Genomic DNA, 17,797 nt, shown 5'->3' with positions numbered 1-17,797 from the left:
AGCTCATCATTATTCCTCTCCATATTTGGGTCACATAGTCCCTATATACTTGATTTGCATAATCAGAGAATACCATATCAGAGCTCTCTCCCCTTTGTGTCCTTGGCCCCCCCGCAGCTCTCAGATGGAGTTTGATGGTGTGTATTTTATTGTGTGGAGCACTAAACCATCTCCCCAGCAGTCAGCTCTTATATGTGAAGCTCTTATCATCATGAATGCATACAGTGGCTCCCGTCACGGGCTGATAAGCTAATAATGTGCATTATTCTGCTTGAGTGTGTAGCTGAACAGCCAGCAGATTATAATGAAGTCATACACGGTATCACCAGAGGGGGTTTCACGCCCCTCACCTGTTTTTTTTAATGAGCAGGTCATCAGATTTGCCCCAGAAGCTCGTTAATATTCAGCGTCGACTAGAAACACACTCACGGTCTCGTGCCTCATTTCCGATCGTGTCAGCAGGAGTGGTGAACACAGCGGCCGTGAGCGTGCCACCAAACATTCCTGGCTCTGAGGTCCTGACAGCCGCCGCTGATTCCCCAACCCGACGGCTCAGAGCGCCGACCTGCATGTTTCCTGTGCTATAAACAGCTACTGTCTTATGTAATGGGGCTAATTTAACCCTTACAGCCTGAGGGGAGGGGCTGTAGTACAACTCTCAGAACACCCTGAAATATCAGAAGCATGCTGGGTTAGGATCTCATTGTGTGTGCATTAACAGACCTGATGAGGCGCCCTCAACTGGCAGTGCATCACACTCGTTCCTTTGACTGTATTAAATGGCGGCAAATAGACTTCGGGTTTAGATGGAGCAGATCTTTGACCTGAAGCTTCTGCAGGTGAAGCCTGAACTCAACAATACAGCTAAAGTTTTAAACTTAAGGTGTCCTCTTAGTTGCTGTTTCCCTTAAACTGTCCTGACCTGTCTGTTGAGCTTCTTTTTTAAGGCTTTCATTATTGCTCTAGTCTAAGTTGCTCTAAGGTTTGAATACATTCTGACAGGTTTCATTCAGCATATTTTACTTGTTAGCAGCACCGAGTTTATCAGGATCACCTCACACCAAGAAGGTTCACGCTTTGAATCCTTCTCTGTCTGTAGAGTACTCAGACTTCTCCCCACAGTCCAAAGACATGCATGTTAGGTGAACTGGTGACACTAAATCATTTGTAGGTGTGAATTTGAAACGGTGACAGTTCCATATCAAGTAACAGACTTCCAAGCTGCTGTAACATTAAAGGTACTTCATTCCCTAAGTGCGTGTGACAAGAAGTGGTACTGTTGTGAGACGGGTACTCTGGTGTGAGGGATTTTTTTTTCTTTTATCAGATTAAAAACTCAATATTTTTGGTTTCAGACTGTTGGTCAGTGAACATGCTGCCTTGTGCACTCATCAACCATGTTTCACAGATACTGAGAAAATGTGTGATTTGCTGCTCAGTTTGAAAAAGAAATGTCAGTGGGCCCAGTGTCAGACCCTGAGGTACGCCACCAAACATCTGTAACATATGAGGGAACCTAAAATACTACATTTGAGTCTTATCTTGAGGTATGATGGGCTGTAAGAGTTTGATGTCTTGATCTGATGGGTGATTTTAAGGCAGCACGTTTAAAAGAACAAGTTTTAAAGGGTGAGCTGTGCGGAGAAGGCTTAATTTCCTCTGAACCCCCTCATTTGAAACAGCAGGCGTCTGTCTGATGTTACACTGTTTGTGTTGCTGATTCTTCACTCTGCTGCCTTCTGTCTCGTGTAACTTCCTCTTTGTTCACCCATCGCTGAAATGCTGCCGGCTTCAGACCAAATGACAAAAACCACATTCTTGGAAATTTTTCCCCACAGAGTTTGTGACAGCTTTGCATATAAATGTGTTTGTGAGTAAATCCTTCCCTGCAGGATTTCCTTTTAAACTGCAGCGCCTCAGCAGGAGCCATCACACTGAAAGAAACCAGAGACGCTTCAAATGTTCAAATGAGCTCAGAATTCAAATGAAAATCAAGCTCTGTCCTCCATAAAACTCCCGTCTTTCAGAGAGATCCACAGAGCGATAACAGCCACAGCGTACTCACCCAAACCAGATACACTCTGTTACATATGCATTATCTAACAGGTGAAGGATGCATTTTAATGCACAGACAGGTAGCAGAAAATGTATCTTTTCTCTCCTGGGTTCACCTGATGAAGCTTAGAAGGGGGAAATGTTTCAATAAAGTAAAAAAATTTTTTTTAAGGTGATCGACAGTTGGAGATGAGGGTAATAAGAGAGACTGTAAAGAGCATTAGAGGGAGGCGGCAGAGTCCAGCAGATGTCAGGCTTTCACAAGTTTCGTCCTGCAGAGAGTCTGAGAGGAAACCCTTTGATCTCCTCCTGAGGAGAACTCCAGCGGTGATGGTTTCTTCCTCAGGTGACACAAACCAAACCGCTGGCTTGGTTTCCTTTCTGCAATCTCCTTTGTGCTCTCTAATCCTGTTTCCTTCTCTAAATAAATCCCCACCTTCACTTTCCTGATTTTCGTTTGGAGTGTAGGAAGGCTGTGACCTCCCTTAGTTTTCACCTTCATCTATAAAATAGGAAATAGTGTAGTTTAAAGAACACACTGCTCATTTTGGAGAAAAATCCATGATTCAGGATTTCTGTGCACCAATCACCAGTTTAAATTTCTAAATGTTCTAATTACTGAATTGTATCTACAAATTTAAAATGGAAAAAAAAAAACCTGGAAAACATCAAATGTATTGAAGAAAACTTTATTTTTAAGATAAACACAACAAAGAAAAATAAAGAGAAAATATGGCATTAAAATTAGAAAATTAGTTATTTGAAATAAAATAAATCAGAACAATAATGCACAAATATATATTCATGTAGTAGAAAAACGTTTAAAATGTGACAAAATATTGACAAATTCAACGCACCAGATGACTTCTGCTGCAACAACAGGAGGGAGAAGGTTCATTTCACAAATACAAAAATAAAGTTTTAATGAAAAATCATTTGAGGCAAAATAATTTGATCTGATGTTTGAAGCGTTGTTCAGCTGCACCTTCACTGCCTCGCGCTCATGCGTCACACTCAGGAGGAAATAAAGAAGGAAATAAAACTTTAAAAACGAAGTTTGATTAAAAATGTGATTCAGAGCCAAGTTCAAATGCTCACGTCAGGATTTAAATCTAAAAATGTCTCGATTACAAATAAAAAATAAAGTTCTGCTTTTATTAGTATATTTTTTCCTTTTATTTTCCGGAGAGCTGTGGGAAACCCCTGTGCTCTGAGCATGCGCAGAGTGCCGGCCAGCCCGCGGTAGTTGGAGGAAGTTTGGATGTTTGTTACCTGTGCGCTTGGCGGTTTGTAACGTCATCTCACCGGCCTCAGGTGAGTTTCTGGCCCCCTCCTCCTCCTCCGAGCACTGGTAGGGGGGGCACGTGAACCGCGTGCGGCTAAAAAACGGGAAAGAGAGCGCGCGCGGCGGGTAACCGCGAGTTTGAAGAGCAACTCAGGTGTTTTCAGGTGTGCTGTATGGGTTTCAGTTCGCTCCGGAGGGGTGTTTGTTTGTTTGTTTGTTTGTTTGTTTGTTTGTTTGTTTGTTTGTTTTGATCTGTCTCTGCTCTCTTCCAGCAGAATGAGCTCCTCGGCTGATCTGGAGCAGCTGGCAGAAATCGGTGAGTGTGCAGCGGCTTTCCAGGTCCTGGTTTGCCAGGTGCTTTCCTGGAAACTTCTCAGAGCTTCCTGTAGTAAGGGGGGGTGTTGACTCTGTGGTTGGTGAGGTAGCTCTGACAGCTTTTATAGTCGTGTTTGTGGCTGTGTCATGTAGATTGTAAAACACACTCGGTTCTGCAGTAAGGTTGAATGTAATCAGATGAGAGCAAGTGCTTAGGGACGTGGTGATGTTCTACCCGGTGGTTAGCTGCATGATGGAGGGTCAGCTGCTCACAGTACATGTTCATACTGATGGTCTCTAATGAGGAGAAACAAACGCCGTCACAGACAGCGTTTGAGATGATCCACAGCAGGAGGTCCGGCTTTAATCTGCTGCTGTGTGTTTCACTCTCTGACGAAGTCCTCATCCTCAGCTTCATCTTCAATGAAGTCTGAGTCGGCCTGAGAAGAGTTCAGATTTTAGGAATCAGTGTTGCTGTGAGCCCACATTAATGTAACAGAGCAGCACATGGCTGTGCTTCACTGTGAGGTGCAAGGAAAATGATTCGTGGTGTTCAGAAGTTTTTAGTAAAAATCTGAGAATCATGTGAGTTCAGCTCTCTGGAGCTCATTTGTGAGTGGCTTGATTCGGGTCTAGACTTGTATCTGAGCATTCCTCTGCAGCACCGTCTGTTTTAGCTCTGTCCACCTTCTCATCTGCCTGCTGGAGACAAGCACGATGCTGTGTTTAGGTTCATGTGCAGTGTTGGGTTTGTGTTTTGGTCTCATGTGACCGGAGCCCCTGGTGTGTGTCTTGTACTTGAGGCTGACTCTAGTCTTCTCAACATTCTCGTTCTTATGGATCTGAGTTCAAGCCTTTGACACTCTCTCACTCCATCCTTCTAAACAGACTTTCCTCTCTGGCATCTCTGACACACCTCTAGCCTGGTTTCAATCATATCTCCTTGACCGCTCCCAGTTGATCCAACTGAAATCATTCTGCTCTTGTCTATTCCCGGTCACTACTGGTGTACCCTAAGGTTCAGTCTTAGGCCCTCTTCTCTTCATAATATGCATCCTCCCTCTTGGTACCATTTTAAAGTTGATCCCTGCTTTCACTGTTTTGCCAATAACACCCAGTTATCTCTCTCCCGCAGGTCCGATTCCTCCCTCCAACTTCTTCTATTACAGAATGCTTATCCCAGTTAAAATCCTGGTTCAGCTCTAATTTTCTTAAGCTCAATGAGGATAAAACTGAAATTCTACTTATTGGCACTAGATCCAACCTACTGAAGCCAAATCATTTCACTCTCACTATTGACAACTCCACAGTTTTCCCTTCACATCAGGTTAAGAGCCTTGGTGTTATCCTTGACAGCTTACTATCCTATAAATCGCAGACCAATGATCTCACCCGTTCACATCCTTCTCTTTCGACCCAGTCTGTGTCCATTCTTGTTCATAGTCTCGTTACCTCCCACATTGACTATTGTAATTATCTCTTACATGGTCTTACCCAAAAATCCCTTCATAAGCTTCAACTGTTTCGAAACTCCGCTGCCCGCATTATTACCAGAACCCCCTCCTACCAGCACATCACCCTTGCCCTTCAGGAACTTCACTGGCTTCCTGTGAAATTCAGAGTATTCAATCTTCTTCTGTTCACCTTCAAGGCCCTTCTTAACCTTGCTCCTCCTTACCTATCTGACCTGTTAAGCACTACCTCTTCTGCTCGCTCAATTCCATCTTCTTCTTCTATCCAGCTTGCTGTGCCTTCTCTTCACCTCTTTCTGTGTGAACTTATTGTTTGTTTATTTTATCTTGTTTTTTATTGTTCTTAGTTTTGTCATTGTTCTACTATGTGTTTTACTCTGTTGTTAAGTGTCCTTGGGTGTCTTGAAAGGCGCTTTTAAATCAAATTTGTTGTTATTATTACTATTATTATTATTATTAGTATTATAACTGTTGACCTGTGGACAGACTGTGGATCTCTGCAGCTGCTCCACAGTGACTGGGCCTCTCAGCCATTGCTTACTCTTCCTGTGGATGATGGAGTGAGTGGATCTCTGTGAGGCTCTCAAAGCCTGAAATCTGTTTATGAACTCCCCTCCTTCAAACCCACCTGCTGTTTGTTCACTGATGTTCTTTCAGGAACCTCTGAGGCTGTCACAGAACAGCTGGACAGAGGTGACCTGTGGGTGTCCTGTTAGTGACCTGCGTTTGATCCAGGGGTCTCAGAGGAAAAGAGGCTGAAAATAAATGCACGCCACACGTTTCAGATTTTTATTTGTAGAAATGTTTGAACAGCATGAGTTATTTTCCTCTTGAGGTCATTGTCACTGTGCTGTCCGGTCACATAAATAACACATGTGTCAGTTAGAAATGGATCGATGGAAGCACAGCGGTCTGAGTTGGCCTGCAGTCACAGGACGCTGGCACACTTGCAGACGAAGCTTTCGGTTTCTCCAGCAGGAAAACTACAGCCCAGCGGCCTGGCTCTGATTGTTGGGCACCCCCTGCTCGGGGCTAAAGTTGGCCTTTGTGCGCTTGGGTCACTTCCTGTCTGTTATCAGCCTTGCTGTGTGTTTACAACAAACTTCCTGAGCACAGATTACAGCTCCAGTTTCCACCCTGATAATCACTGAGCTCAGGAAGTCATCTCAGAAATGGGCGGAGCTACACGTTTGGAATTCAGAACTAATCGCCAGTCATTTCTAAAAACTCAGCCAAAACTGTGATGTTGGTGGTGGTGATGATGATGATGATGATGATGTGTGTAACTGTGTTTGGATAGTCTTTGTGAAGCTGTGTCTGAGGTTGGGACCTCTGAGGGCAGCCTGACTTGAACACAGAGCAGCAGATAAGACCCTGATGAGGTCAGAAGGAGCAGGTTCCTGTTCCCAGTCTGGCTCGAGTCTGAATGAGACGAAGTTATCAGCTGTTGACCAATCAGAAACAGATCTTCTGATAGCAGAGAGACTGATGTTACAGAGAAAGCTAAGATTAGAAACTGTGAAACAGTAACTTCAGGTCTGTGTCAGTAACGTCAGAGGAATGTCCAGAAGTGGAACTGTTCTATTCTGGAGTCTGTGCTGTGACGGGGAAACACTGATGTGTAATTTCTTCTCCTCAGGTTCATAAATGAGCAATTTATCACATGTGATTATTCTCAGGCTAAACTTTGACTTCTTCAAAGGAGAGGGGAGCAGCTCGGTGTCATAACAGGGTTATTAATCAGAATTTGTAGCTCACACTGAAGCTGACGAGTGTCACGCCCACTTCAATCACACTCTACTACAGACACAATGGTGAGGTCATTTTCCAGAGATCTGATTGGTCAGCTACTTTTCTAATCTCAAATATAACCAGTGGTTACATCTGCAAGTTTTTATTGTGAAGGATCTTCTGTTACTGACTAGGAAGCTCCTGATGGATCAGCTGATCAGTCAGCTGTAAAGGAAAACTTTAAAGAGTTCAAATGCACCTCAGACACACGCAGGCAGGCAGACACACACACACACACTCACTCAATCAGACAGACACTGTCAGTGTGAGTTACTCACGTGGTTCTTCCTCTAACAGAGCTGCAGAAGGAGGAGGAGGAGGAGGGCAGTTGTGTCACAGACGGTCCATCAGCTCCTCCAGTCAGCACACCAAGTCTCGACCCCTCCCACCCGTATTATGATGTGGCTCGACACGGCATCATCCAGGTTTCGGGTAAGCTCCGCTTAAGCCAACCGGTTCAGAACGATCCGCCAATGCTAACGATCTGCTAACATTCTCGCCATTTTTGGTTCCAGGGGACGACCACTACGGCAGGAAGCTGATTGTCTTTAGCAGCTGCTGCCTGCCACCGTCGCACCAGCTGAATCACCGCCGCCTGCTCGAGTGAGTCCATGTTGCAGCCTGCCATAGTCAGAGACGTACAGGTCCTCTCTGGTTGGTTTTCACAGTGTTCTCTGTCTGCAGGTACCTGAAGTTCACTCTGGACCAGTACGTGGAGATGGACTACATCCTGGTGTACTTCCACTATGGCCTGAGGAGCAGCAACAAGCCGTCTCTCAAGTGGTTACGAGAGGCTTACGGCGAGTTCGACAGGAAGTAGGTCACCTCAGTTTCTTGTAGTCTTTATGAGTAAAGTTCAGCGCTTTATTGCAGAGCCCAGAGATCGATCCAACGGCTCAGAGGCCAGAACCTCATGTTCAGGTCTGCTACAGAGCATGCTCAGTATGACGTCAGAGTGAGTGGAGCAGCTGCACCATCAGCTCCCAGACAGCAGGAAATGGTAAATGGTAAATAGCCTGTATTTTGTATAGCCCTTTCAGACCCTCCACAGTTTACTCCGAGCTTCAATCTCAGAGACGTTTTAACGTTTCTGTGGAGAACTAGAACCTCCAGCTTTACTCCAGCCTTCAGTCAGAGGAGGTGATGGCCGCCGGGGTCTACAGGCTGGGCGGTCGATCAGTTTTGCATTCAACTCGATTCAATTCGATTCTGTTTATTTGGTCCTTTTAATTGTAAAAGTGCAAAAACTGACCTTTTAAAAGAATGTGGTACCAGGCTTGGCACTGAGGGACATATCTGCACCTCTTTAGCTCTTCAAATGTGCTTAAAGTTGTGTTGAGGTGCAGTAATGAGTCCTGAGGGGTGCATCAGGGTCGATTCTACCTGTTCACCTGTCTCTGAGAAGTGGTATCGGTCAGGTTACCATGGTATCACGAACCGTCAGGGAGAGCCACAGATCATGGACCGAGACCCAGACTTTGGGGACTGCTCATTTTAGTGGATTATTCAGCAGGTGTGTTCACGTGTGTTTCAGGTACAAGAAGAACCTGAAGGCTCTGTACGTCGTCCATCCCACCAACTTCATCCGAATCGTCTGGAACCTTTTCAAACCTCTGATCAGGTACAGATGTACCTGATCACACCTGAGGCTTAGCAGGAAGTTCTCTAGCTGCTCTCGGTCACGCTGCAGCTGATTCTTCTTCTCTTGGTCTGTTTGCAGTCACAAGTTTGGGAGGAAGCTGACGTATGTGAACTACTTGGCTGAGCTTCGGGAACACCTGAACTACGGGCAGCTCTTCATCCCCCCGGAAGTGCTCAGGTCGGTGCTCCTCAGCTCGTATGCCCACTGGCTCCTCGTCGTGTTTCTCACCATGTTTATCGTCTCTCCACAGACATGACGAGGAGCTGCGTGCGACTCAGAAGGGAGGACCCCCGCCTTCTGTGAAAACGCCCCCGCCCCGGCCCCCCCTGCCCACCCAGCAGTTCGGCGTTAGTCTGCAGTAGTGAGTGTCACTCTGTACTTTAAAGCTACTTGTTAGCGATCGACTAACCAATGAAACGTGTTTTCTGACAGCATCAGAGAGAAGAACCGAGAGGCCGTCATCCCACCTGTGATGACCCAGACTGTCACATACCTGAAGGAGAAAGGTGAGGCTTCATCTCAGAACACTGAGTTCAGGGTCACCTGATCCAGGTGAGAGCTGTCTGGATACTCAGATACTGTGAGGTCAGTAAGGTGAGGCGTGTGATCAGACTTTGTGGGTAGATGATCTGCAGTCGACTGTAAACCAAAGAAAACCATTTTCAGCTGATGTCACTGAATGCATCACGGTGTGTTTCAGGTCTAAGGACCGAGGGGCTCTTCAGGCGATCGGCTCGGGTTCAGCTCATCAAGGAAGTACAGAAGCTCTACAACCTGGGTGAGTGGGGTCTCCCTGCTTCAGCAGCAGGGGCTCTCTGATCTCTCAGATCATCAGAAAAAAAAAAACACAGACAGGAAGTCATGCTGAGGCCAACGTTGCATTAAATGAACTTCCTGCCGTGCGAGGCGACGCCTTCAGATGGCGATAACTGTGAGAAATGGGAAACAGCTCGTGTTCATGAACGTAACATTTCAGATCAGCGTAATCACAGATCAATCTCCAGGTGATCAATCGATCACTGCAGCTCCTGGTGATTCAGATTCATGATTTTACTGTACTGATCACCCAGAAAACCTCTTTAATCATTTTTCCACTCATATAAGCTACACTGCTGTAGTTCTAATTTATTAATGTTATTTTATGAAGTTTGATTATATTTATCTTATGTATTATTTTGTTTTGTCTCCTGTAGTTTTGATTCAAATATTTGTTTTTGTTTCCATTTTTTCTTTTGGGCTATTTTTTTATTTTATGTAAAATGATCTTATATTTTTATTTTATTTTCTTATCTTCATTTTTAAAATTTGTATTTAAAAATATATGTGTGTTGGTGTGTGTGTGTCTTTGTGGATAAATCTGAGTTCAGAGATCTGTGAAAAAGAGCATTGTCAATAAAGTTAACTTTATTTAAACTTGTGCAGGGAAGCCGGTGAACTTTAAGCAGATCGGAGATGTGCACGTTCCCGCCGTGATCTTGAAGACATTCATCAGAGAGCTTCCTGAGCCGTTGCTCACCTTCAGGGTCTACAGCCAGGTCCAGGAGCTGCTCCGTGAGTCCCGCACTTTCACAATTGTGCAGGAGAAGAAGAAAAAGGGGGTGTGTTCTCTGGAGACTAAGGTGATTTTTGATTGGTTGCAGATGTGGAGAGCAGCCTGCGGGTGACCCGGTGCAAACAGATCGTCGAGAGTCTACCTGAACATAATTTCATTGTGGCAAAGTACCTGCTGTGCTTCCTGCACCAGGTGAGTCACGATCGACCAGACACGCAAACAGCTGATTGGTGCAAACAGATTTTTATTGCTGTAAAGTTGAGACTGTAAACGGAAACGCCTGGTCAGATTTGTAAAATGAAGCAGTCTCAGCAGCTGATTTAGATACGTGTGACATCACATACGTGTAACTGTAAATAAAATAATGATCTTTAATTTCATAGAAGCTTCCAAACTAATGAAACGACTCAAACAGCAACACCTTCGAATATGGAAATAAGTTACAATAAAAATCATCTTAAATATACAAAAACATTATTTGATCTGTCGTTTGTGTATCGGTGACTTTACTCTAACAGTGAGACAACACTGCCACCAGCAGGTCAAACCGAACGCTGCAGCACCTTTCCAGTTTGTTGATGCGTTTTCTTTGTTCCCTCTCTCTTGCCTTTCTCGTCCCCTTCAGGTGTCTCAGGAAAGCATCATAAACAAGATGTCTCCATCTAACTTGGCGTGTGTTTTTGGCGTGAACCTGGTCTGGCCTCGTCACGGCTCCATCTCCCTGACCGCTTTGACCCCCATCAACATCTTCGCTGAGCTCCTCATCGAGCACTTCCACACCGTGTTCGGCTCCCGCTGCCCACCTGCACAGGTGATGCCCTGAAGGACGCCGGCAGCTGATTTTTTTTTTTTTTAAACTCTTATCATTTTTAAAAAGGTCAAATGCGAGGTGAACCTCCAAGCATGAACCTTCACATTTGGACTCATGATGGTGATGTTACTGGTTTTATTTATACTTCCTGTTTAAGTGTTTCATCTTTAATGAAGTAATAACACTGGAGGTGATCTGATTGGATGGGACGCGGTAATCCGTTTCCATGTTTGTGGTATTTTGCGTTTCTGTCGAGTGCAGACCGCCAAATGTAAAAACTGACTGCAGTAAGTTTTGCTTTTGTAATAACCTCAAACCCTCAGAGCAGCGTCTTCATCAGGTTTGTACAAACAGAATTTTTTTCTGACAGAAGACACCCAGAGGTTTATCTTTTATATGTACCTTAATAAAAAGCTGTGATAAATTCTCTGCTTTCACCTTTTTTTGTTTAGATGTTTTTTTTCACTGGTGGGCTTCACCGCGTTAATGTGGAAAAAAGGTTGGTTGATGCTGAGCAGCTTCATCCAAGAAGTGTATGTTCATTAGCCAATGAACATGCAGGTACACGGTCAGCTTGTCCCATTTTTTGTCCCCAATTTAAATTCAGCACATCCCACCTTCAGCCTCTCCTGAGGTCACTTTACCTGTGACTGCTGCTGATTTCACTGTGAGCCTCAAATTCAGAAAGTTCTGCTTCACACTGAGCAGAATTTCACGTCGAAAGCTGGTGAAATCAGAATCCTCATCTACAATTGAGTAAAATGCAGTTTCCGAGCCTGAAGACACCTGTACGCAGGTGAGTTCAGGTTCAGCCCTCGGCTTTCAGGTGTGAAGGTGGTTCATTCCTGCTCTGAACCACGTTTTCTTCAGATAAGAGGTGAACGTGTAGGGAAAATCCCATTCCTTCAGGTGGTCTGAGAGCTGGAGGAGGACCACCAAAGAAAAATCCTCATCAGTGAGTCAGCTGCTAGGAAACACAAGGACTGGACTTTCAAAATAAGAGCATGACAAAACAGATTGTTGAGTAACTGCTAAGAATAAAACAAATTTGAGCCGTTTTTATTCTTGAATTTTGTTTATTAATGATTAAATTTTTCGTAAGAACTTGGTACAAAAAGGTGAGACTACTCTTTAACCGTTTACCACCTTCCATCAATCCGCTTTTTAATGCATCATAAAGAAGAAAAACTACATTGGCATATTTAAGACAAACACTTTCCTATACACACTATCCACTGGACAGTCCCCTTATCAATGACAAAGAAAACTTCTACTTCCACAGCCAACACACACTTGACTTCCATCTAAACACCCTCGTGTCGCCGTCGCCGCCTCCTCGTGGTTAAAATAATACACCGAAGCGAGAAGTCAGAATGCAGAACTGGCAAACAATAGAAAATCCAATGTTCTGTTTTCTCGTTTTGCTCCTCCATAAAAGAATATAAAAATGTTTTTGTTCAAATGTCGACTCGTGTATTAAAATAGATCTGTTTAAGCACTGCACAGTTTCTCCCGGAGAGGATTTCTAGAAACGGATGAAGAGGTTCGCTCGCAGGGACAGGTTTGTTCATTTTAAAGGGGCGGAGCATGGACGTGGCACAGAGCGCTGATATGGTTTCCTTCTGGTTTTATTTCCCTACTCGATATGCATCACATGGCATCATTCACGTCACCCTCAAAGATTTAATCTAATGTTTTTACACTTTACTGAAGGTTCGTCTCAGATTCAGAGCCAGGAAGAGTTTAGTGCAAGAGTTAAGCTCAAATGTCCACCAGAGGCAGCAGCAGTGAGTCAGTAAAAATAAACATGTTCACAGCCTGATACAAAAACTGTTGGTCTCTTTAGATAATTTCCCCCATTATAACAACTGTATCAAGAATAAAGATAAGAGGAAGTAAAAGAGATGAATGAGAAGAAGAGAAGTGTCTCCATATGCAGATGACAGTTTTATGTACTGGAGAAGAAGGAGACGTAACAGTTAGAGGTTCATATCTGGAGTCAGAGACAAACGACTGTAAGGGGGAGAAAGTTTTTATAACTCAACTGTTTTAAACTGTATTAAGGTTTAAAGTTTGCAGTTTGTGGGACCTCTTTGACTGGCAGGTGATGCTGACACTGGTGGCTGTAGCTACCAGCTGTCTGCTAGGCCTCACCTCAGCCGACTGAAGTCTGGACTGGACCAAATTTGTGCTGTTGGTGCCTTTTGGACAATATGGCTGCTGTGAGGTGACTGTACTAAAAGGTCATCCAAGAACTCCGAGCTTCAGTTTTGGTGAAATTCTAGGGCTCTAACTGATTACTGTTACTGAGCACTAATTAGCAGATATCTGTCTTTGTGGATGCAGCTTGATACTGAACTCAGGCGCCCACGTTATCGTCCAACATGTGGATCCCCAGTATTATGACTTTGTGGTTTTTATTTATCATTTCTTATTCATGAAAAGATTTTTGCAGATTCTGAAACTTCAATTAAGATTATATAATATGGTTTTAAATGGACAAATTTAGTGAAAAAAAATGTGTGGATGACCTTTTGTGTTGACTAATAATGCAGGAGCATAAACTGAACTGTTTTATTTTGAAAGGGCTGAATCCAACACTTCATTAGCTAAGGTAGCCACACAGATCACAATGCATGTCTTCGCCACACTTCTTAAATTTATAGTCAGTGTGCTGCTTTCCTCTGATGTGAAACATTTTATTTGCACCAGGACTCACTAACCTGAGCACATGGTTCAGAGATCAGCACTTTGGGGTCAGAATTTACTGACAATTTCTTCCCTTCCAGGCTCTGTAATCTGACAGAGCTCTTATTCTGAAAAACTACTTGTTCGTTTGACGATGGAGGGAACAATGGACGCAGGAAAATTTGGTGCTGAGAGACGTTCATCTGAGTTTGGGATCCCTCGGTCAGCCGAGGTGTCTGTCGTCTGTGCACCTTCACAACCTACGCCTTCTTCTTACTCTCAGTAGTTTAAAATTCATCCTTTTTGATGTCGTCTATTCTTTTATTTATTTTGTCAGTTCATGTTACTGACTCTTGGAGTTACAAGAATCCATCATTATGAACGTGTTTGCAGATTTAAGCCAAAATGAAAGCAGAACAAACCAAAAATCCTTCCAGTCTCGGTGTCCCTGATTTATTCGATTTGGGTTGAGGTTCTAAAATTCAGTTTTTCTTTGAGAGCTTCATGGACGTGAAGGTGCACAGATTTCAGGCGTCAGCTTCAAAGCATCTTTTGGAAAAGTCAGGCTTTTGTGCCGGTGTACCTGTTGTCTCTCAGCACGACGGAGGGCTTTGCACGTGTTTTGGGGGGTGAAGTCACTTTGGAACCGTTTTGGCGATGTATTGCTCATCGTTTCTTTCATTCAGAGTCGCTTGGCTGTTTTTTAATCTTTTGTGCAGATGATGTTTCTCCAACATTAAGGATCTTTTCGGTATTTTGGACTTGATATGACTCATAAAATAAAATCACTTCTTTATGTATTCCTTCCTGTCCTCCTGATAAAGCCTTTGTTTCTCTGACCGTTTCTTAATGTTTGTGCATCGACAGGAAGTTGAGAGCTGCATGATAAACAAATAAAAAATGTACTAAATCTAACTTCCTAACACTCAAATGGAACCTCTCTGGACCAGCAGGAAGACTAGCGAGACAAATGGACCGACGGCGGCGTCCCGGCCCGCCGACAGTTTGACAGAGCGGTCCCATTTCCAATCAACGTGTTTATAAAATGACGCAACAAAGACGCAAACCCTGGATTTCAAACGATTTGTACTTGAGGCAGTGTTCATCTGTCGGATTAACAGGCTTGTCGCTGTTCGAAAAACACGAGTAAAAAAAGCGAAAAATATAAAAACGGGCAGGGGAAGAAAAAAAGCACATTACTGATCCCAGTACAAAAACAACGAAACGTTTTTGGCATATTTTCTATACTGGTTAAAAGGGAGAGGGGGCGGGTGCGTCACATCGACTGAACGTCGGCGTGTTCGAGTGCAGCTGTGAGCGAACACGGCGATCCCCGCCCACTTAACCAATCACTTCCTGTGACAGCAGAGCTGGATGTTTTTACTTTAGCTCAGCATGAAGAAAGAAGTTCACTTACACACTGCTTACAGTTCCTTCAGTGACTACTGAAGATCTGCTGGTTCTTAATATTAAAGCCATAAATGTGTGTTGCTTCTGTGGTCTAACAGGACTTAACTCAGTATTTTGATGGGTGATGTTGAAATGAGACAAAAATCAGTTTCAGGTCACATCAGGAGTAAAACTCTCCAGATTAAACGTGTTGTAGAGACCCCTCGTTAATGTGGAAGCAGCTTCTCCTTCTGTCTGTTTCAGCATACACGTATCTGCTACTGAAACATTTTGGGTTTTTCAGACTGAGCATGATGCAGATACTGTGCTGAGGATGAATGAGGAGTGACCCAGCCTGTCCAGCAGAGCGTGCACTGACTGCACGGTGAGCAGCAGACAAACTTAGGCTGGGCCTATGTGTGAACCTCCCGTAAGGTCTGTGTTGGTTCACTGGAGCTCAAACGTTTGTGGTCCTACTACCAGCGCTCATGGTATCTGACCACCATGGTGTTTGAACCAATTAAATCCAGTTTAATGTCGGGCTCAGCAGTTTTTATAAATGGTTTTCTAATAATTCATATCATTTAGGGCTTCAGAGCAGTTTTGACTTTTTAAGTGCAGTCTTAGTTTTTCAAGAGCAAAAATTAGGGTTTGGATGGTTTGTTTTCTGCTTTTCTTCGACTAAACCGAAAGAATGTGAAGCTCTGCAGTTATTTTTACAATCTAGATGCATCGCTATTTACTATTAATTTAAATAAGAAATGAATTTTAATGAAAATATGTCTGGCATGTTTCTCTGGCTCTGCTGTCAAACAGGAAGTGGAAGTTTTAAACGAGCAGGAACTCGTCTCGTTCAGACGTGTGACTTCGGTAAAGTTTGAAAACCGAAAAAGAAAAACCCTGCGATGATCATGATGGTGATAATAATAATAATAATAATGATAATAATAATAATAATACAACATATGTACAGTGATCCCTTGAATACTCCAAACTTACATTTTTCAACAGGCATCAGCATGAAAATACTAAAATCTCCACTAGAAATGCTAATTTCTGTAGTTTAATCTTAAATACTTTTTTTCTTTGACTTTAACTCTATTAATACTGAAAAAAGTTATTCTCTGCTTTTGTTTGAAGGCTCGTATGCGTTCACATACACGATGAAAACATTTTCCTGAATCATTATGGCAAAAACATTGTTCATAGGAGAATGAGAACAAACATCTACTCGGATATATCAATGTACAGTCCGTCCACTTCCATCCATCCTGGATCTACTCTAACTCTACTGTTCTCTCTCTCTATACGCAGGACAGGAATCAGACCTGTGTTTCAAAAAAGGGAAATATCTTCTGGGCCGCGCGTTCCCGCCGCCACGCTGTAATCGAACTTTTTGTAATAAATACATTAAGGCCAAGAATGTTAATAAATAGAAAAGAACTTAAAAAAAGAAATCTTGTAAGCACTGTAGGTGTTGGGTTTTAAAAAATACTTGAATCGTGTGGAGGATAGAGGCTCTTCATCAATATTTTCTGACTAAAGAAATCATCACCGCTGCCCTCTGTGGAAAATCTCAGAGCTCTGGTGGGCGGGGCTAGATGTTGACGTCGTCCTGGCTGTGGCTTGTCTGCAGGGGCGTGGCCGAGGGGCCCGGGGGGGTGGCGGCGGCGGCGGTGCTGGTGGATTTGATCCAGGACTGTGAGAGCAGCGACGTGGCGATGGTGGCGGTGGTCGTCATGGTGACCTGGATAAGCTGGTCGCGTTGGATCAACCTGATGAGAGTTTTGAGGCGGTCGAGCGACGCCTGAGTGTCTCTCTGCTGCCCCAGCAGGCGCTCCCGCAGGTCCATGCATTGCTGCAGCAACAGGAAACAGAAGAGCAACTTCCTGTCAGGCACAACAGGTACACCGGCACACCCAGCATTAGCATGTGAGCTGCATCCTGATCACTCATCTGGAGACACATATTACGTGCTACAGATCAGGTGTTAAAATCAGGTATAACCAGGTGTTCAGTCCCATCTGCCTGGATGGAACGTGGGTTCTACCAGGGATCGCTACTGAGAGGCCGTATTAGTACAATGCTTTAAAATGCCACCAGAAGGCAGTATGTAGTGTTAACAGCTGAGGTCAATGAGCTATGAAACAGAAACGAGGCGTGCTAAACACAGTTGAACCCTTCTTCCATCCAGCTGAAGGTGATAGCAGTTTACAGTGCTTCGTTTTTTAGCTAGCTGCCTCGCCTTCATCAGCAGCACTAAACCACAGGTGGCTGTTATTGTGAATTAATACTATGCAAATAAAATTGAACTATATATAATATGTTTTTTATTAAGTTAATTTGTGTTATTTTTCCCAAACTACAGCATCCATATCCACATGAAAGTTTCACATTTAAACTCTTTTAGAAATTGCAACCATATCAGTTTTAAACCCACTGCAAGACTCATAATGTGAAGACTGCTGCTGCACCTATGAAGTTCTGAAGGATCAAAAGCGCAGGAAAAGTTGGACCCAGACCTGTGACCAATGTTCCCTCTAATTTTTCACGTGTCTGAGCGAACACACAAACTCCCTGAGTGATCCCTTGGACCACTGTGAGCGACATCAGACGTGTGCACTGTGGTCGCGCCGGCATCTAATCCATCCAAGTTACATGGTTTATTAAAATAATCAAATTACAGCATTTACATTTATGTTAGACTACTTTTAATTAACTGCTTTATCCCACTTACAATGAAAATGTAAAAAAAATCTAGTCATTGACCTGTGTAGTATGTTAACACTATTGGAAG

The 17,797-nt window shown here is 43.7% G+C and overlaps 2 protein-coding genes across 5 annotated transcripts in view; one reads left to right on the top strand and one right to left on the bottom strand.

Annotated features, from left to right (window-relative positions):
* The first annotated feature begins 3,273 nt into the window (after nucleotides 1–3,273).
* Nucleotides 3,274–11,350, top strand: LOC116317943 (rho GTPase-activating protein 8). 3 transcript variants are annotated; one of them, XM_031736840.2, is made up of 13 exons: nucleotides 3,274–3,369; nucleotides 3,613–3,656; nucleotides 7,216–7,350; nucleotides 7,434–7,521; nucleotides 7,603–7,734; nucleotides 8,453–8,539; nucleotides 8,639–8,737; nucleotides 8,811–8,921; nucleotides 8,993–9,066; nucleotides 9,261–9,338; nucleotides 9,983–10,111; nucleotides 10,201–10,304; nucleotides 10,738–11,350. In XM_031736840.2, the coding sequence occupies exons 2-13, from the start codon at nucleotides 3,617–3,619 to the stop codon at nucleotides 10,933–10,935; spliced, it is 1,275 nt and encodes a 424-aa protein (XP_031592700.1). In that variant the 5' UTR covers nucleotides 3,274–3,369; nucleotides 3,613–3,616; the 3' UTR covers nucleotides 10,936–11,350. The 3 variants fall into 3 exon arrangements, with proteins under 3 accessions (XP_031592700.1, XP_031592702.1, XP_031592701.1); XM_031736842.2 differs by having other exon boundaries at nucleotides 3,289–3,369; nucleotides 3,616–3,656; XM_031736841.2 differs by lacking the exon at nucleotides 3,274–3,369 and adding an exon at nucleotides 3,376–3,504 and having other exon boundaries at nucleotides 3,616–3,656.
* Nucleotides 11,351–11,986: 636 nt separating this feature from the next.
* The window catches only part of phf21b (PHD finger protein 21B), a 90,523-nt gene continuing 84,712 nt past the window's right edge, over nucleotides 11,987–17,797 (bottom strand). For both annotated transcript variants that reach the window (XM_039600879.1, XM_031736844.2), the window contains exon 14: nucleotides 11,987–16,858. In XM_039600879.1, coding sequence (XP_039456813.1) covers nucleotides 16,598–16,858 — 261 coding nt within the window. In that variant the 3' untranslated portion in view covers nucleotides 11,987–16,597. The remainder of the gene's footprint in view (nucleotides 16,859–17,797) is intronic.

Source organism: Oreochromis aureus, linkage group 17 (genome assembly GCF_013358895.1).
Source record: "Oreochromis aureus strain Israel breed Guangdong linkage group 17, ZZ_aureus, whole genome shotgun sequence".
Classification (NCBI taxonomy): domain Eukaryota; kingdom Metazoa; phylum Chordata; class Actinopteri; order Cichliformes; family Cichlidae; genus Oreochromis; species Oreochromis aureus.
Note: the sequence above shows the minus strand (reverse complement) of the source record. Positions and strands in the feature narration are given on the sequence as shown.